This window comes from Pistacia vera, unplaced genomic scaffold (assembly GCF_008641045.1).
Source record: "Pistacia vera cultivar Batoury unplaced genomic scaffold, PisVer_v2 Contig157, whole genome shotgun sequence".
Lineage (NCBI taxonomy): Eukaryota > Viridiplantae > Streptophyta > Magnoliopsida > Sapindales > Anacardiaceae > Pistacia > Pistacia vera.
The window spans coordinates 325153-345082 of record NW_022195652.1 but is presented as its reverse complement, the minus strand read 5'-3'; the positions used below and the strand labels follow the sequence as shown (position 1 = coordinate 345082).

The 19930-nt window shown below is 35.7% G+C and overlaps 4 protein-coding genes across 9 annotated transcripts; 1 reads left to right on the top strand and 3 right to left on the bottom strand.

Annotated features, from left to right (window-relative positions):
• Nucleotides 1-1610: 1610 nt before the first annotated feature.
• Nucleotides 1611-5330, top strand: LOC116124815 (protein AGENET DOMAIN (AGD)-CONTAINING P1). The gene is made up of 3 exons (XM_031410565.1): nt 1611-2308; nt 4133-4595; nt 5027-5330. Exons 1-3 carry the CDS (start codon nt 1823-1825, stop codon nt 5038-5040), a joined length of 963 nt encoding a protein of 320 aa, XP_031266425.1. The 5' UTR covers nt 1611-1822; the 3' UTR covers nt 5041-5330.
• A 291-nt stretch (nt 5331-5621) lies between these two features.
• Nucleotides 5622-6471, bottom strand: LOC116124816. The gene has a single exon (XM_031410566.1). The coding sequence runs from the start codon at nt 6244-6246 to the stop codon at nt 5761-5763; it is 486 nt and encodes a 161-aa protein (XP_031266426.1). The 5' UTR covers nt 6247-6471; the 3' UTR covers nt 5622-5760.
• A 744-nt stretch (nt 6472-7215) lies between these two features.
• Nucleotides 7216-15739, bottom strand: LOC116124862 (intermediate cleaving peptidase 55, mitochondrial). The gene is given in 14 exon segments (XM_031410622.1): nt 7216-7379; nt 8467-8527; nt 8693-8748; nt 10871-10941; nt 11148-11238; nt 11906-11998; nt 12642-12749; nt 12867-12933; nt 13125-13228; nt 13529-13735; nt 14050-14142; nt 14416-14679; nt 14907-14981; nt 15595-15739. Coding segments are annotated over 14 exon segments (1431 nt in total). The 5' UTR covers nt 15643-15739; the 3' UTR covers nt 7216-7286.
• A 413-nt stretch (nt 15740-16152) lies between these two features.
• On the bottom strand, nt 16153-19829 carry LOC116124810 (rhodanese-like domain-containing protein 6). 6 transcript variants are annotated; one of them, XM_031410553.1, is made up of 9 exons: nt 19610-19829; nt 19376-19537; nt 19188-19293; nt 18907-19120; nt 18656-18737; nt 18418-18500; nt 17985-18117; nt 17597-17762; nt 16153-17187 (listed from the first exon to the last, which is right to left on the bottom strand). In XM_031410553.1, the coding sequence occupies exons 1-9, from the start codon at nt 19772-19774 to the stop codon at nt 16454-16456; spliced, it is 1845 nt and encodes a 614-aa protein (XP_031266413.1). In that variant the 5' UTR covers nt 19775-19829; the 3' UTR covers nt 16153-16453. The 6 variants fall into 6 exon arrangements, with proteins under 6 accessions (XP_031266413.1, XP_031266414.1, XP_031266418.1 ...); XM_031410554.1 differs by having other exon boundaries at nt 16153-17184; XM_031410558.1 differs by having other exon boundaries at nt 19424-19537.
• Nucleotides 19830-19930: the final 101 nt, after the last annotated feature.

Below are 19930 nucleotides of genomic sequence, written 5' to 3'. Positions count from 1 at the left end.
TTTCTTTTCATATCACCTTGAAAATCAATAACGAATGAAATCTTGTATATTCTAGGGATGAGAAGATTCACTTCATAATCCGAAATAACTTTTTATACGTATACATTTAATTAAATTAGTTAATTTCATATTTTCGTTAAGATTGATCTAAGTCCTAACAAAAATAAAATTTTTAAATAATCTACAATTTCTGTATAAACGTTCTCTACTTTAACTAACTTTCGCTAGAATTTATAATAAGCAACATCCAGAGTTAATTTTTGTTGATACTTGATTTTGACACCAACGACTCACACGTGCAAAGTTCTAAGCGGACGTAGAAATTACACGTGATAAGAAAACATGAAATGAAACAATGAATGAGATGCGATATTTAAAGTGGTTCGGATGCTCAAAAGCAAATCCTACATCCACTGCTATTGTATTAATAGATGGGTAAAATCGGGTCGTGTGAGACGAGTTGAGTTACAATCTAGAGACAATACAGAGAGAGAGAGAGTATAAACTATTTTAGACTAAGATCAGCCAATCCTGTAAATGAGAGGGATGTCCTCTATTTATAGTGGGGGAGTTTAAAGTAATGATTATAACTCTACAAGTAGGTAAGTGTCGTGCAAATCTTTCTTTGCATCCCATTGGTTATCTGCACGAGAAATATCCTCAAATTGCACAGGACTTGGGCATGTGGATAATTCCTAACTACTTGCAAGTCTGGCACTTACCTGCTTATTTTTTTTTTTTCTTTATCATTTCATAGTTGATTTATTATTTTATTTTTTTGGTAACTCTTTCTTTTAAAAATATTGCAATGAATTTTTACTCTTTATTAACTATGAAAATATTTGTATGATTATGATTTTCCTTTTACTCTATATTTTTTTTTTTTTTTTTTTTGGACCTAAATTTTTTATTTGCAAGAATATATATAATATATATTAACATTTACGTATATATTAGGTAATCATATATATGTTATTATGAAATATATATACACATTTGTTTGGTCTATAACTTGTCTAAATTTGTACATTTTCATATTGTTAATATATATTATATATAAAAATAGAGAACATGTTTAGAATATAATAATTGATGTAAGTATATAACAATTAAAAATATGTTTTAACTTTTCGCTTATATATCTTAACTTATGACTTATATAATTTATGTCAGGAAATAATATGTTTTAATTCGCCATCCTAATATTTAAAAATACTTTGATAATTGATTCTAATTCCATGATTACGAGATTATTTCCTTATTTTAATTCATAATGAAAGATTTTTATTGATGGATTTCAATATCTATATTCAACTTATTTCTAAATCTTCCTTATTAATTTATAGACTCTTCTCATTTTAAAAATAAAAATACCTTTTGAATTAAAATAGAAAAAAATAATTTTACTAATTATATACAATATATATATATATATATTCGGGTCGAGGACGTGACCATCTCCGTCCTCGAGTTTAAGGAATGCCATTGGGCTTAGGCCCGTCCCGTTCCCCGATTGATTTGGGGAATCTTCGTCCTGTGCGGGGCGGGGAAAATGTCATCCCTAACTTTAACATATTCTGATTCAAAGCCAATAGCCAAGTAAGTTACAAACGAAAGCTCTGCCCTCTGGATGGGAAAGGAACTAAGGAAGTATTACAACAGCCAATGACGTTTACATTCCCCAAAATAATAAAAAGATCCTCAATTTAATAGTGTTATACAAGAGGGTATCAGTAATATTTTCTTCTTATTTGTCTTCCACCGTAAGCAACCCTTCCGTTTCCTCTCTCCCGCCAAAACTAAACCCTAGCCCTAACCAGAAATGGCTCCAAAACCCAAACCCACCACCAGGGATTCCTCATCTTCAATCTTTAAGCCAGGCACATTGGTCGAGGTCTCCTCAAACGACGTCGGCTTTCGTGGGTCATGGTTCACTGGCACAGTCATTCGTCGTGCATCAAAAAAGGATCCCTTCAAATACTTGATCCAATACATCCATTTGTTCTCAGACGAGTCAGGAACCAAACCCTTGAGGGAAATTATCGACTTGGGGCAGCTTCGGCCCGTGGCTCCAAGAGAGAAGAAGAGAGAGTTTAAGTTTAGTGAGGAAGTGGATGCGTTTTATAATGACGGGTGGTGGGAAGGAGCTATAACTGAGGTTAATGGTGATAAATTTAAAGTGTATTTTAGGAGTTCCAAGGAGCAGTTTGAGTTTACCAAGGAGGACTTGAGGCTGCATAGAGAATGGCTTGGTGGCGATAAGTGGAAACCACCCTTGAAGGAAGAAGAAGAAGAAGAAGAGAATGGAGTTAGCTTCTTTTGCTTTAATTGTTTTTTAACTCTTGTGTTTTATTCTTTCATACCGTGTTATATGTCTGACTATATTGGATTGTTGTGTTTGGGAATGTAAATTGGTATTTTCTTGGAGAGCAGATGATAAGATCATATGGGGCAATGGAAAAAGCCACTGCATGCAGATTTATTACATAGCTGGTGGGATTTTATGCAGCTTGCCTGTTTACTGAAATAACCTGGCTTTACATAAGTTAATGAGAATGCAAGTTCAGTGGGTTTGCGCTTGTATTATACACAATAAGGGTTTTGGGCAAGTTGCATAGATAAGATTAAAGCCTTCATTGCTCAAGGTTTATTATTATGTGAAATCAATTAGGAGGTTGAACCTAACGATGGCATACAATGTGGCTAGTGTGATGTGTTGAATCCTCTAAAGTTTCTTTATATGACTTCGTAAGGGAGAAAAGAAAATAAATCATCTTTATTAATTGGTTTTAGATGGTTCATTATATGTTGTTGGTCTTTGATTTTGATGAAATTTCTTATGCTATCTGCATTGTGGATTTACAGTTAGAAACTTAAAATGTGTAATTGGTAATGAGTCCTAAGTGTTAATATTCCTACCAAAGAAGTGGTAGTTCTACGGAAGAAAAAAAAAAGCACAATTTTTCTGATCTACTCTTTTAGAATAAGATCAACTTTTCTGCATTTGATTGATAGATTGAATTTGTCAAAGGAGATTTCTAAAGGCATTCCAGTTAATGGAGTAGGAGTAGGAGTACATCTTTACTATAAATTTCTCTCCTCCTTTCTCACACCTGACTTTTCTGTGTGCTGTGTAGCTAGGTTTTACTTGAATCATATCTGTTCCTTGTTTGTTTGCTTTCAGTTCTTTTGCTTGGTTTCTCATTCTTAGTTTCAGGTAATTATGTTTTAGGTCATCTCTAATGAACTTCTATTGTTTTTTGCTTTTTTACTTTTTTGATATTTTTATTGACTTTTTTAAGTTTTGGCTAAACTATAGATAGTTCTTATTGTTATCTTTTTTTTGTCAGCGACCTAACTTGTAGAAAAGGAATCTAATGCATTTTATGAAAATTCAGGTGATGTTTTTGATGTTTTTCATTACTTCAAAGGAGCCAACTAATGAATTTTGGATTCAGTGGAATCTCCTTGTTTAGCCAAATTTAAGGGCAATTCATGAAACTTGATTCTTTCCCATCTTAGAGATACTTATGTGTCATGTTGGCTTTGCCTTTTGCTGATTGATAATCTTGGTTAAGGAACTGAGAATGTGGATATGATGTGAATTTATAACATAAATAAACTAAATGTTGAAATAATTTAAAGATAAATGTGCCATGATGATTTGTCTTGTAGTTTTCTGTCGTTGCTTTTGTATGTATCAATACCATGTCATCCAGCATTTGTGATAGTGATATATTCTGGTTTCTTGAGAATGATTGATCAATTATAGATAATGTCTTAAACACTATGAAGCTTGATGTGATTTTCATTGCTGTTGGCAATGGCCATTGGATAATAGCCCTTGAAGGAGCAAAAACTTTCTCCATGTATGTTTGAATTTGGTATGTGACTAACTAGTGAATTTGGACAAAAGAGTTTCCCTCGCTACAAAAACCATAAATAAACTAGATATCTAACAACCCCTTTGATCAAGGAGGATTTAAATGCAAAGCCTAGCCAGTCTTTTCAATTACATGTTTTTTAATCATTCTCTTGTATGTATATTCTTGTTTTCTCCCTGTCAGTATGTTGACAGTTTTGGGTGTCTTTAGTCATTTATGGGCTCAGCTTTTTAAATTTTGAACTGCAGAAGGTGTCAACGGAAAGCAAAACAGAGGACAAGCATGACAAAACTGTGACTGAAGTGAAATTTGACAAGGGGGCATTAGTTGAGGTTAGCAGTGATGAAGATGGTTTTGATGGTGCTTGGTTTGCTGCAACTGTTGTTGAACCAGTTGGGAAGGACAAGTATCTTATTGAGTACCAGAGCTTGAGAACGGAAGATGATACAGAGTTTTTGAGGGAAGAGGTTGATATTCTGCACATACGACCTTCTCCGCCAGATACTGTGGTGGTCGATAGCTTCAATAGGCTTGATGAGGTTGATGCTTTGTATAATGATGGTTGGTGGGTGGGTGTGATTTCCAAGGTTCTTACCAACTCAAAGTACATAGTCTACTTTAAGAACACCCTTGAGGAAATGCAGTTCGAGCACTCTGAATTAAGGCTACATCAGGATTGGATTGATGGCAAATGGATTGTAACTTGCCGGGGTATTAATTCTATATTGTTCTTTCTTTTTTTGCTTGATCATCGTTTTATACTTTGATGCTGCATACAGATCTTTTTGGTATAAATACAATAAAAAACCTGGTCTACCAACAAGGTTACTTCATTCTCTTTTGTGTCAACCTTCTAGTAACTCGGGATAGAATAGTATGCTAATTGAGATAAATTTCAGGTGAGATATCAAATTTGGGGGGAAAAAGTTTGTTGTTGTTGACCATGCTAATAATTTCAAATAAAAGCGTGGATGTTACATTCTGTGATTTGATTGACTTCATCGTAGAGATCTCAAGTTTATTAATTTTCCTTACCCTTCACATTGGTGCTAATGATTTGCACACAAAGTCTTCTTCTGCTAATTTTAATTGTCATCAAACTTTTTTCACTAATGGTTTGACTATTTGTGAGTTTTTTTCAGGGTTTGAAGTGTGATTGCTGAAGAGAGAGAGAGAATAACATTCAATCTCTAGGCCTTGGTTATGGTGATAGTAGAAGTTAAATGTCCCCGGCACTGCTGCCTCACAAGTTGCACATTGGTGGTTGCCTTAACATCTAAATTTTAGGCATTAAACCTCAATTTTCTTTTGAAGCACCCCTTTAATTCATTATAGTTGATAATGTAAATCCTGCTGGTGTCTAGAAGTTCATAGCATCTGTAATATGAATTGACTGTTTAAGTTTTACCTTCTGCAAATGAGAATGATCTCTGTTGCTTCTTTAAATTGCTTTGTGGCAATTATGTCGATGTCAATAAAACAGCTTTTTTATGGATAAAATATTGGTTTAGTACTGCTCATAGTCAGATTTTACATGGCAGGGTAAATAATAAACAACTTTCCTTGATCAATGATAATTGATGTTTTATCAATCTGGGAAACTTCTCTTTTACCCATCCTTGTAAAAGATAAGACATAGGTAGATCTTTGAACTAGTCTCATGTTGAGATCTGCTAATATATATATAAAATGCTATTAAAAAAAAAAAGAAGAAGGGATCAATGGACTTTGAAACACAAAGAGGAAACACCTTATAAAATTATATTATCATCTATTTCTTATTTAATGAGTAACACTAGGAAGAGGACAGGACAATACATAAAAAGTGCACATGAAGAAACACTACAGGGAATGAAATGAAGCTTATTTCACATCCTTACACTGGCACAACTCCATTCACTTCCTTCTTCTCTTTATCCTTCACATCCTTCTTCTCTTTCTCTTCAACCTGAAAAGCAGAAACAGGGAAAGACCTGTTGAGTCCAGCAGGAGTCTGGAAAGTGATCTTCGCACTTGATGGATCATCAATGTATATATCACTCAGTGTTAGCCAAAGCAAGAGCTCTTTGGTCTTCACCCCAGTGAGTTTCTTGATCTTGTTGGGTTCAACAACAGCTGTGACCTCAGTTGCATAACTCACAAGCTTCCCAATCTTTTCAAACTTGTGGGTTATGCTTTTCTTCTGTTTCAGCCACACAAAACCTGTCTCTCTCAGATACCCACATTCTTCTATGTCATGCAATGGCAGCAACCCATTTGGCAAACCTACCTCCCTCAGCAACTCCTGTGATTTCTCTTTACATATCTCATCTCCACGGTACATCTCTGCCTTGGCTCTGATTTCTTCTGTGACTAGAGACATGGTTTCTTTCCTTCAACTTCACAATTTCAATTCTGATTTTGTTGGTGTGAGAACAAATGAGTAGTGAAACACCGCTGTGATATTTGATAGATATATATACTAGTGAGACTATAAATTTGCCCTTGTGTTTTCACAAAACTTTAAGAAATGGCAGGACAGGTAAGTGAACAAACATAGTTGGGTAAATTAATAATTGATCTAAGGACAATCTAGATCCTGCATGTGTTTGATAATTAAATGTGAACAGACACATAATATTTATATCTTTGTGTAAATGGTCAACCCTCAACACTCAACCCTCAACACTCAACCGTAGATTGATTTGACAAATGAGATGGGCTACTTCAACTTGTATAGGCTGCCTGTATTTATGACACAGTTGGAAAATTTATGGCAGAATTAAAGGGAAAGCGGTGGGTTGGAAATCGTAACCAATAAGAGAGCAACACTTGTAATGCAGTTGAAAATGGGATACTATTCATTAGGATGACTTAATATGGTGATCAATCCTTGGAAATCTTAAACACCACTGAAGCCCATTAGCTTCACCCTCAACCTCACCCTTGTCCTTGTCACCATGCGGTTGGATTGATAATGACTTGACCATGCTCATTAATACATCTCTAAACAAGACTTAAAAGAGTAAAAGTTTTTCATAAATTGTCCACTCTTTTGATTCAATTCAGTTTGGTGTTATGATCTTGGATGGTAGACAAAGTAAATATGTTGTACAGGTTGGTAAACTATAAATAGTTGGAGGGGAGCCAAACTTTTTGCATATACCAAACCTAAGAACAATGTTTGGACTTCATTACTTATTTGGCAATTTCAGTAAATGCATTGAATTGAATTGAAGCAAGGGAAGGTAATAGTATTAGTTGGAAGGAATTTATAGAAGAATTAGGCTAAAAATTAATCCCAAAATCAAGGACAATTCTTAAAGCACAAGAAATCAATCAATCTGTTGATAAGATAGATGCTTGTATAAGTAAATTTCTTTCACCAATAATTCACTCTTCCTGAATTTTCCAGCTTTCACGTTACAGCGCCCTCTCCATTCCAAATCCGTGGCTGAAATTATTTAGCAACGATTCCATATGTTTAATTTCCTTTGGCAATGACCCTGTAAGAACCTGTTTTGACACCACCACTTGTAACTGTTTTAACTGTATGTAATATGACTAGAAGTATAGCATTGATGATATAGAGTATAGACAACTAACAACTGAAATTATGTTACAACTACTGAAGTAATTGCGGGTACCCACTACCCATATCTTCAGCATTGTAGTAAAAGCCTTACCATAAGAAATTATGAATAAAGCAACATTCATTTCTAATATCAGAAAGATGCATGAGAATTGGAACAACCACGGGTCCGTTTGTTACACTCTTGAGAATACTATATTAATATTTCCAATAAAGTTAAATAGTAAAATTGACTTATTCTGACAATATTATTCGATTTCTTGTAAAATACCTCTAAATATTTTTTTTTAGAAATTACAAAAACACCCCAACAATCCACATTTACCAGATTATGACCATCACTATCAGAAGCTGGCCGAAATCTGGTATAATGGCGTACTACCAGCTGAATCTGGCCAATAGTGCGCCGATCTAGCCTTTTCCGACTAGATCCACAGTGAATCTGACCGAAAAAGGTCAGTTCTATAGCCAAAGATCTGGCCGTTGACGACTAGATCTTTGGCCGTAGCCAATCGTCAACGACGGCCAAGATATGGTCGTCATTGACCAGTGGTTGTCGTTGATGACCAAATGCGGAATTGGCCGTCAATGGCCAGATCTAACCATAGATCTGACCTTTTTCGGCCATATACATCGTGGATTTGGCTAGAAAAAGTCATATCGACACACGACTGGCAAGATACAACCAATCATGCACCGATAAGACGACTCCGACCACCCTCCGATGATGGTGGTCGACTGTCTGTATTTAATGGGTGAATTGATGATTTTTTTTTTTACTTTTAACATTTTATTATAGAGGTATTTAGTAAATAAACAAACATAAGAGATATTTTTGTTAATTTCCAAATTATACATCGTAATAACCGTCCCATTTAACTTTTTTTAACTTTTTTTAAAATATTATTCTAAAAAGTATCAGAATAATGAATCAAACGAACCCCACGTTTCTTCAGCTACTAGTGTATCATAATACCAAAAGGAAAATACAAACTTTGTCAAAATTTATACCTCATAGCCTGTTTCTGTAATAAGAACCTCATCCTCAATCCTTATGCCAATACCTCGAAACCTGCAATATGTCTTCCTTTTATGACCGACATCAACATTTTAAAAAAACAATTGCATCTATGCAAGAAGAGCATGATAACAAATACAGGATTCAAGGGTTACATCACATAAAAAACAATTAGGAGTCGTATGCAGCAATATTTACACAAACAGACAAAACTACTACCTCTCTGGACCATCAAACGAAAGTGGGATGTAGATTCCTGGTTCAATCGTTATCACCTGTCCATGGCAGACCTTTATCAAATCTTAACAAAATAATAAAAATAAAATACTAATAAATAAAAAAACAAATAAATAATAAATAGTGACTATGCTGATGCAAATAGATAACAGGCAGCAGATTTCATTTTCATACTAGGCCAGACGTCACCAATGCAGACACAGTTAGCTGCTTAGCAAGTCATCAACACTCAAAATGTAATTTGGTACATTTATATGTTTGATTTTTTTAATTCTGTCTATTTACTAAGATTATTATATAATAGCAAATACATCCTTCCAAAGACACGAGATGGGTAAACCGCATCTTTCTGGTCCACTCACTTGCTCAGTCAATGTCTCCCTTGTGAGTATGTGATAGATACCCTTACCAAAATCATAAACACACAACCAAATGGCAACTGTTAACCACAACAAACCCGGAAACACACTATCTGCTAACACACAGAAACCCAGAAGATAATCTGAAATTATAGATTTATATTGAAACTGAACGATTCTACACCAATTATCACACCTCAGCTCAAGCAATAGAACAAAACAGAAAACAAAGATAAACCAACACAATAAAGGAAAACGTAGCCTGCTGGACTTCGAGGGCCAGCAACCTCCCAATCTGCTCTTTGCACTTTTTCAGAATATCTCCTCTAATTCTCCCTATCTACTTTTATCCTATTCAGTCTCTCTCCATAACAGAATTCTTCAAACCAGTGTTCTGAAAACCGAATTGGACCAGCCGGTTGAACCAGGAATTGACGTCATCTTCAGTCTGGTTTCCCCTGAAAACCGGTATTCTTAATCAAACCGGATTGAGCTGTGGTTGGACCGTCGGAATAGTGTCGATTCAAGGTCCAATCATGAGTCAATCCTGCCGGATTTCGGCACCGTTCGAGGGGGATAACACCACCATAAGACTTGAAGGCATCTCCACGACAATACCCATCCATTTTCTATGCCGTCGTCCAGCCTTTAGTTGCTCGCCGTCCACCTATTGTTCACGCAATCGTCAGCCTTCCTTCTTTATTCCGAAAAATTCCAACGCCATTACAACTCCCTGACACCACCATAAGATTCGTCGACACCTCTAAATCAAAAGCCCCATCATTCCAAACATTGATTGCCCGTCGATCCGTGTCCACCTATTGTTCACGCACCGTCAACCTTCCTTCTTGATTCCAGCAAATTTCGATGCCGTTAGAACTCCCAGACACCACCATAGGATTTGCCGACACCTATACATCAAAAGCCCCATCATTCCAAACTTCGATTGGCTGTCAGTCGTTGCTGCCACCACCACTCATTATTCTCTTCGTGCGACTGCCCAGATAGCAGGGGTGTTTTGGATAGATTTCAAACCTTTAGGGACTCATGCGTAATTATTTATGGGTGTTTTTGATGAATTTCAAACATTTAGGGACTAACATGTAATTTTACAGGATACGGTCCAACTGACCAATCCAACCAGTCAAACTAGTTAAACCGGCAATCGGACCCTTGAATGGGTCAAGGCCCGATCCGGTTTTCAGAACATTGCTCCAAATAACCATACTCATACTGCCACCTATCTCATATAATTCTCCACACTCACACGCTCAAGACCCCTTTTTGCCCGATTACCATTAATCCTCTACTGCCCCTTCCTACGCCTCCTATTGTAGAGCAACACATCAGGTGTTTCATCATTACGTCTTGAGTTTTATATTAGGAAATTCATCTAATGACTCCAATTCAATTATTGAGTTTTATATTAGGTAATTCATCTAATGGCTCCAATTCAATTATTGAGTTTTATATTAGGAAATTCATCTAATGACTCCAATTCAATTATTCTGTACCAATCAACACTAATCATACCAAACTGAAATCACTTGAGAAAGTCCAGTAGAAGCAAACAAAGTTGATCTTAGAATCTAAGTTCACCAAGAAAGCTAAGATAAGCCTCACTAACTTCAAGTTTGATGCTTAGAACAACATTATATAAACTGCCAACCATAAAAAAAATAAAAAATAAAAAATTTGAGGGCGCAAATGGCTGTGAACATTCAGCTACGAAACAAACAAATGCCAATGGTAAAGAAGTACAAAAAGATAAAAAAGATATTCAATCAGGGAGACAACTTACAACTCCAGGCTCCAAAGGACGATCATAACTAACCATGGAACTATCATGGACGTCCATTCCCAGATAGTGACCTGGACATCAAAATAAATAAAGAAATAGTGATATGATCAATTAGGCACTTAATATCATTTTAACTATTAATTTTAACTTTGGAAACCAATATGTGCTGGATATTTTGGGAGTTAGAACAGAACAGTGTTTCCAAAAGGTCATATCTTTTATGCCCTGTATTGCGAAGGATAAACTGAAATGTATAGCAAGGGAATCTCGGACAAACCTATAGAAGTTGGGTTCAGCTCATTGTAGTGATCAGTTCTATCACTATACAAAACTCCAATTTCCTTAAGTCCTTTCCGCAGCATTCTAACCTATTCAACCACAAAACTTACAGAATTAGATCACCTTACAGCTAAATATTATTTGAGGCATCAAGCAGCTTACAATTGAAGAAATCATAAGACTTAATCAGGAGAAAACAAGGTCAGCTGCAAGCTAGCACAATGGAAGCAGATGCCCCACCTAAATATTATTTGAGGCAACAAGCAGCTTACAATTGACAAAATTATAAGACTTAAATTTAATCAGGAGAAAACAAGGCCACTTGCAAGCTACCGCAAGAGAAGCAGATGCCCCACATTGGTGATTCCCACACCAACAAAAATAGTTCATGACAATAGCCATATATATATATAATAAATTTGTACTTCAGGGTAACACAAATTTGACACAATTATTTGATTATTTCTCAGCATCTTTCACAAAATTTGAAAATGTTGATTTAGATTGCACTCATTCTTTTAATTCTATCTTTTCTCAATGAGTTCCAGTAAAAATATCAAAATCTTAATCATATGTAACTTCCTCCCAACAATGTGAACCATCATGTTCCTCCTGATACGGTATAGAGGTCACAATAAATCATGAAAAGGAAAAGAAAATCAGAACATGAAATGCCTTTCTTTCATTCTTATGGAAAAGACAACTGACTGCAAAGAAAAATCAGATAAAATACAGTTTAAGTTGTCAAGGTCATACTGAATAGTTATGTATTTCAAGAAGGTTAGCACCAGGCTTGCAAAGATTCAGACATTCCTTGTTTGTTTGTAGTATGATATCATAAAGCTCTTCCTGAAATATACACATCAGCACTGTGAGACTCATGCATTTTTTATTGGTGCCCATAGACAAGAAGATAGTATTGTGACAACAAAAGCTTTAAAAAGAAGAAGGGGGGGGGAAAGAAAAAAAAAAAAAAAAAAAAAAAAAAAAAAAAAACTAGCCAAATGCTGTTAGAACGACAGCTAGGACCCAAGCATTTAATGAGCAATACTAAAGTGTCAAATAGATTTACACAGGGAAAATGCATCTACATATTTTCACCCCAGATTACAGATGCTTGTTACTAGACCTCTCATGGCAATGTGGTCAATAGTTGGAACAACTCCTATTATTGGTGTAGTAGAGACAATGATCCTTTCAACAACTGGTATCTAAAGGTCTCAAATAGCAAAAGCAAAAGATATGCTACATTCAAGTAATGAAGAACAGGAACCCAATAGAGGGAGGCAAACAAAGAAGAATGAAATGTATCGAGAAGGAAAAGAAAACCATTTCAATTACAATAACTTTAGATGGCTAAACACAATATTAGCATGGAACAGACTTCGCAACAGAAATTTCAATTTTCAGAATTCAATTAAAACAGATGGTGCATATAAAACCACACTTTTTGCTTTTGTCACTCATAAGATAAAGCATAAACAGGGCATACTTGTACAGGAGAAAATCTACCACAGGGAGGCCAGGTACGAGTAAGATCACTGACATAACCATGCAACTCACATCCAACATCCATTAAAACAAGATTTCCATCCTCAATCTGCAAATATGTTTTGAAGTTAGCTAGAGACATGGTATTGATATAAAGTTAGTTCTACTCATAATCTTTTGGTGAGTATGAAATCTAAGAACGAGCTTTTGTTAATTGAACTTTTACTTTCTGATCATTCCGAGAATAATGTATAACAGCAGCATTAGGACCACCTCCAACAACAGGGTTAAATCTGGTAAGAAAGAATAACATCCATAAATCATCTACAAGAATCTTGCATGAAAAAGAACAAATTTGCAGCCCTTTGATTCATTTATTTCTCATTCCATCCAACATCATGAAATATAGAATACATAAATAGAAAAATAAATAAACATTAAATCACATCTTTGTTTCCAACCATTTGTAAAGGTAAATACTTACGCCATTCTCTGGGCACCTCTCATTTTGCATTCATATTCAACCTTTGCTGATAACATGCCCTCATAAGGATGTATCTTTGAATGCAACATTGTCTGCAAAAGGGCCTATCCAAGAAAAAATTGCATATTAAGTATCAGTATCAATATCAACAAGGATAGTCCCATTAACATCCACAAATATTCCTCTGAAAAGGAAAGCACCAACAATAGATTACAAATTCAGTGAAAGCACTCCAATAATGTTGCCATTTGCTAGAAAAAAATTCTGCACATCTTAGAGCTCACTTAATCCCATTAACTCTTTTACCTCTCTCTGTGTATATGCGTGTGTGGCTGTGGAGATACCTCACCAAAACCCAATGTAATGACTTAATGAAAGAACTTAGCCATGCACACTTAAAGCACCTGGCAAGCAATTGATGCAGATTCTCTCATTAACTTAAGCTCGGCTGGTGATTTTATCCAACGCAATTCATGGGTGAGTTTGGAAAGGTTTGTCACTTTTCCATGGTAATCTGCCTCTCGGAAGGCCTCCAATTGTGCTTATGTTTGAACGGCCGCCTCCCTATTGTGGAATAATTTAGAAGATCTTGATATCGTATCTGGAAGAATCTGCAGCCATAGATTAGAAAACAGGATAATAGTAATATGCATAAGCAATTTATTTTAGTAGTTATTGAGCTACTATTGCCGGCAATAATTGTTCAAATGCATCTCAGCATACGCGATCTAACAATTTCTCCATGTAGTTGATGTGCCACCAACCCAACAACAGGTGCATCGATACTATTGTAAAAAAGTCTCATTTATCTAATTTGCAGGATACAGGTTTAGTTTATACGTTGAAAAAGGACTGCATCTATTCGACTTATAAAATTTATCAATGCCTTTTTCCAAGCCTCCATACACCAAAATAGTCAACTCACCTCCTGTATTTTTCTCATAGGATATGCTTTCTCAGCCTTGAACACTTCTAATGCTGCATGAACTCCAGCAGTTGGCCCCTTCCAGTTAACATCCTAAAATAATAATTGCAAAAACTTAAGCACAACTCATATCAATACTTTATCCCAAAATTATGGTACTGATGATGTAACTAGCCCTCACTAAATTTCTGCTACCTAAATCAAACAACATGAATAATAGAAACTGCACAGGCACATTTGGGTATAGCTTCAAGAGAAAAAAGAAATTCTTTGAAGAAGAGATAATAAGGTATTTATATATCATCATAGACAGAAAATTACAGCAATTTGAAGTCACTAGTTAAAACTCATGAAAATGGAACATACATGAGCTGATGCTTCTGGCATGAACATGCATAAACCAAATTCATGACTCAAAACGGCCACACCACCAGGTTGCTCACAGCCGGTAATATACAAGTAATCAGCATCTTGTCGATATGGGTAAGGCACAACATCAGTCATCATCTTTTCAGGTGCAGCTGCAAGGATGGCAACACTTCCCTCTGGGAGAAGTTCCAAGAATCTTTTTCTCCTAGAGATGTATTCCTCAGCTGTTATCCCCGGTGTAATCTCACCTTCCTTCATTAACTGCAAGGCCAATTTTGATTGGAAATAAGCTCCTCAACTATAACCATCAGAGAACCATACTTTATATCAAAAATATAAAACTACTTTTCTTCTTTCAAGAAGTTTTACTTATGTTGCCATTTTATGCCCCAGAGGCAGTAATAACTCCAGTTATGTGGAAATATTCAGGGATACAAACAGCATCAGTAAAGTATAAACACATACACGCAGTTAATGAGTGGCAGAACCTGAGGGTGAGATGCTGGAGTTGGTTGTCCAATATCAACAAACTTCTTTGTAGAATATGCGCGCTGAAAGATAACCTGGAACCCATCTCACAAAAAACCAAAATAAAGATTAAGCCTAGACCAAATAAGCATTAGGTAGTAGTCATTCACATTTTCCATCAATAGAAAAATTAAAAGCTTCAAATTGGTAATGCAAATTAGACCACCACCAAAAATAGATTGAACCAACTCAGAACTTAAATACGAATACCAAGCAACCGCAAAGCCACAAGTTCATTTCATTCTTCACTAGCAAACATTGAATAACAAACATTTAAGCATCACAAATGACATGTAAATTGAACAACCAATAGAAGTAAAAAAAGCTAAATATAAACAAAAAACTAAAATATATATTTGATTACATAGCTTGTGCAATTAAATCCTATATAAGATTTTGATGCATGCTCTCAAAAAGAAAATAGAAACCCAACAAAATTTAGACCCAAAACCACAATAATCAAGAGAAATTAAAGTGACCAATGTTTACTCACTGGAATCTATGTGAAGTACCCACTTGATAATTCCAGCCCAAAAATACATGAACAAGTTCGAAAGTAGAAAAATAAGAAAAAGAGAGATTTTTTTTTTTTTTAAAAAAAATCTGACAGAACGGTAAACATATGAAGAGTGTCATAATATAACGTACATGTTTGCGCGAAATTCTCTGAAGTAGTTGACGAACGAGAATCTGCATTTTGTTTACGTTTACTTTGGTTTTGTTTTGGCCTTCTTCTACCAAGTTGCTCCTGGGAGCATAAACCTAAAACCTCGTATGAAACTAGTACAAGTACAAAGTGAAGTTCTTCAGGGTTTAAGGCCACAGAAAGGTTTACGAATTTACTAAACAGCCCTCTACTCTGTCTCATGTACAGAATACTTGAATCATCCTGACTGATTAATAACTTATTCGTCAACTCTCTCTATTAACGAACGGATTTAACTGAATTTCTGTCAGATTAATTCAATAGTTCACAAGCAATGTTCGGATTTTACATTCCATTAGACACCTTCAGCATGATTTAACTTATTGAGTTCGTTTGTACAAGAAATTTGTACATATATCAATATTCAAAGTGTTTCTACATGATTTAATTGATAATTTCATTCATAAGATGGTTTTAGCAACCAATCTAATTCACCAAACTGAAAATTTGATTATACTGATATGTGGACATGAAGAAAAACATTGGAAACAACCATCTAACTCATTATTCCATGATTCCATCCACACACAATGAGACAGACTTGTATCATAATTCTTGACAAGATTCCAATAAGCTTATCAATACTTGGACCAAAAAGAACACAATCCAGAACAGAAAACATGGGGTTACTCCAAATACAAATCCATCATTATGTTAAATACTAATACAAAAGCAGGATTACTCCAAACATGGAACTTTGTATTAATCCTACAAGTAAAATGCTAAATCCTACAAGAGGTGCAAGCATGGACCAGAAAATCTTGCAGTATCAAAAATGAGTCTCCCAATTTTTCAATTTCATCAGAGAAAACGTTGAAGAAAATCCTTAATCTCATCGATATAAGGAGAACGAGTAGGTATGATATGACCACAATCATGTTCAATAATCACAGAGCAACCATCTTCAAATGTCGAAGCAAGGTCTCTGCTGGCTAGGTTCGCAATTTGTCTGTCCTTACCCAGGTCACTACCGAATATATGAAGCGAAGGGCAATTGATTGATCCATGTTCAAACTTTGCAGACTGAAGAGCAAACCCAGAGCACAAAATCACAAACCTGAAATCTATTTCACCTTTTAGCCTTTCCCGTTGTGCACAAACTGAAGCAGCCATTGCTGCTCCTTGTGAAAAGCCTAAGATCCCATCGAATGGACCTTCCTGAGAGAACACTTTCTTCAAATATGATAATGATACATTAAAGCCATCAGTTTGCTGCTGGTATTGGAGAGGATCGAAAGGACCATCTGCCATTTTCCAGTCAATTTCAAGCCCCTCCAGGAAATCAGGTGCTACCAACCATGCAAACTTCTTCTTGCAACTTTCTGGTGCTGGAGGAGGACAATCTTGTGATGGAGATGTCACACAAGGCTGGTAAATGAATGACAACTCATGGGGTGCATCGACAAAAACAAGTTCGGCAATGCTTTTAAGCTTCTTAGCTAATGATGCAGTTCTTCCTTTAAAACCAGAGGCATTCTGCCGAAACCCGTGCAAGCATAAGATTCTTAGTTTTCTTGGACACACAGTGCCAACTGCTGCATAGAACAAAATATAATATTAGGAATTAAGAAAGAAAGATTGAGATAAACTCTCAACATTCATCTTTGGGTCTTTAGGACCAAGGGATCAGGAATTCAGTACTATAAGAAAGAATTTGTAGATAAAGCGTCAAGTAACAGAAGAAAAATGTTTAAACACAAATTTTGAAGCTTTTGAATGGTATAATAATGTATTTTCTTTTCTATTGTTTTAGTTGTTGGTCAGCTTGATGACTGTTGAAAATGAGGTGAAACTCAAATATGAACAATAATTAAAAAATCAGATTAACAAAAATATTTTTGAATGTAGCAACTATAACCAACTAACAATAAGCAGCATTATTACATAATGTTTCCAGGTCAGCCTGAAAGCAAAGTTTATAGTGATACAGAATACAGACCTTACCATGTCTGCAAGGCAATTGAGGTGAGGATAGGGGACCTGTGGAAACACTTTTGAGCTCGATTGGCAGTGATGTTACTCTGCTTTTGCTCTCTTCTATCAATGGTATTGAACCAACAGTCTTACCATGTTTCTGGCATAGCTCACAAACATACAGGTCTCCTTGTTTCTGCAGGCCCACAACAAAACTAGTAAACAAGAACACAAATAATACACAAAACAAGAATTGCAGCATACATATTTTTATGACTAAGAGAAATAATTTAGAGACTTAAAAATTGGTGAAAGGTGTCTCCAGGAGGAGAAAACTAGCTAACTAAGGTGATAATTCAATGTTATGATGGGCAATCTCTGAACTATACAATGAAAAATTATTACAATTGACACCTACCCGGCAATTATCACAGACCAAAACAAGCATCCTACAGTATGTGCAGCGGCAGCGTGATGAATAATCATCAAAGGAAGAACCACAAAGAAGGCAGTTACCCATAATATCTGCATCCGAGCTCCCAACAGAAATTCTACAAGCAACAATAGAAAAAGTATAGAAATTACTTTATGAAAGGGTTGCAAAGACACCCATGTCATGTTTACAAAACATCTATCAGTGACCCTTTTCTGTTAGAATAAAATTTCACCGTCAAAAGGTTTTGCAAAACCTTACTGCAGTTGTACAACCCAAATATAATTTACAGAGAAACAATGTATCGTGCTTATCCCAATAAATATCCAGTTTAGTTGTTACTCCCACACTTTTACATTAACATGTCAATAAAATACTAACATATGTTTTAATGACATGGCGCTGCAAGAGATCATACCTGTGGTCAAAAACAAAATTTTTTCCTTTGAAAAAACCTCCATCTGGAAATTGTTCCAAATAACGCTGTATTCCACCATATAACTGCAACAAAGCAATATATCATTGTTTTCTTTCTTTCTCATCAATACGCATGATACTTACTTCCTCGTCTCATATGATGAAGCCTACTTTCTCTGTGATTTAAGAATCAAACAGAAGAGAAAGATATGATTTCCTTGTAGGTATGAGCAACTCACCTGAAAAACATTCTCAAAGCCCACACCTTTTGACCTCAGATAGGCCGACGCCATCTCACACCTGATTCCTCCAGTGCAGTACCTGTACAATTGTCCAAAAGTTATAATTAAAATCCAACATTCCATTAACCACTAAAATAAGCAAACTCTGTCCCAAGGCACCACTTTATTGATGCTCAAACACGAATAAAGATACATAAAAACTCAAGAACAGCAAAATAAGGAAAAACACCAAATTTCAGAGCACTTACATGAGAACATTTTTCCCTCTCAATTTTTCGGCATTGTTATCTATCCAGGAGGGCAGATCACTATACTGCCTGATTTCAGGGTCCAATGTTTCGACACTTTGTGTATGGAACTTCCCAATTCTAGTCTCATATAAATTCCTTGCATCCAACAAAACAAGTTTCTCACTCTCAGTTGGACTTTCTTCATTCAACCCTTGCACTGGTAAACAAAACACTAACAGAATCAATCAATCAGCAAATACACCCCACTTAATCAAATAGGGAAATGATACTTCACTTACCCGCAGACTGAAGAAGAGAATGAAACTCAACCGCAGACAAATGCCTGCCAGCATTAGAAACATCCGGTGGGTTTAACAAAGGATGTGAACTAAAAGTAACCAATTCCTGAAACCAAACCATACAAAACCCATCAGCAATAAAGCAAAACAAACATGCTAGAACAAAACAAACCCCATAAAAAACCAACCTTGACAATTCTAATAGAAAGAGAAGTGAAGCCACATTCATGAGCAACCTTATCGTCTAAAGGGTAATGAGAAGTAGCAAGCTTGAAGTCTGTTCCTTGAAACAAAGTTAAAGCCTTAACAGCAGCAATATGGCTCTCCAAAGAAGATAACTTTCCACCCACCTAATAAAAGAAGAGGACCCAGATGAATAAATAGATAAATAGAGAAGGAAAGAAAAGGATTCGAAGGCATACAGTGACGTTGACACCGTGGGGAGCGAGGCGAACACGACCGAGGAGATTGAGAGAGCTGCAGTTGGATTGGTAGAAGTTGGATAGAGAATTGAGATCAGGAATGGTACTGTAGTTGTAATAGAGTAATACCCCGTATTCCTCGTCCTTCTTCGTTTCACCAGACATTGCTTCGCTTTACTTCAATGTTTCAAACACGATACAAATTATACGATACCCACTTAAAACTGCTATGCCCTAAAGTTGTACAGGAACATCACTGGCTCAAGGAAAACACGTAACGTTACCCCAAACCCTTTGGATCATAGTCCAGTTGTCATTCAT

What these genes read in the sequence shown, in the direction of transcription:
- LOC116124815 (XM_031410565.1), top strand. Translation starts at nt 1,823, where the DNA reads ATGGCTCCAAAACCCAAACCCACCACCAGGGATTCCTCATCTTCAATC. An exon ending in AAGAAGAAGAAGAGAATGGA is followed by an intron (nt 2,309 to 4,132) that starts GTTAGCTTCTTT and finishes TTTGAACTGCAG; the next exon opens with AAGGTGTCAACGGAAAGCAA.
- LOC116124810 (XM_031410553.1), bottom strand. Translation starts at nt 19,774, where the DNA reads ATGTCTGGTGAAACGAAGAAGGACGAGGAATACGGGGTATTACTCTAT. An exon ending in TTCTCTTCTTCAGTCTGCGG is followed by an intron (nt 19,121 to 19,187) that starts GTAAGTGAAGTA and finishes TGATTCTGTTAG; the next exon opens with TGTTTTGTTTACCAGTGCAA. An exon ending in AGAGGGAAAAATGTTCTCAT is followed by an intron (nt 18,738 to 18,906) that starts GTAAGTGCTCTG and finishes ACAATTGTACAG; the next exon opens with GTACTGCACTGGAGGAATCA.
- LOC116124816 (XM_031410566.1), bottom strand. Translation starts at nt 6,246, where the DNA reads ATGTCTCTAGTCACAGAAGAAATCAGAGCCAAGGCAGAGATGTACCGT.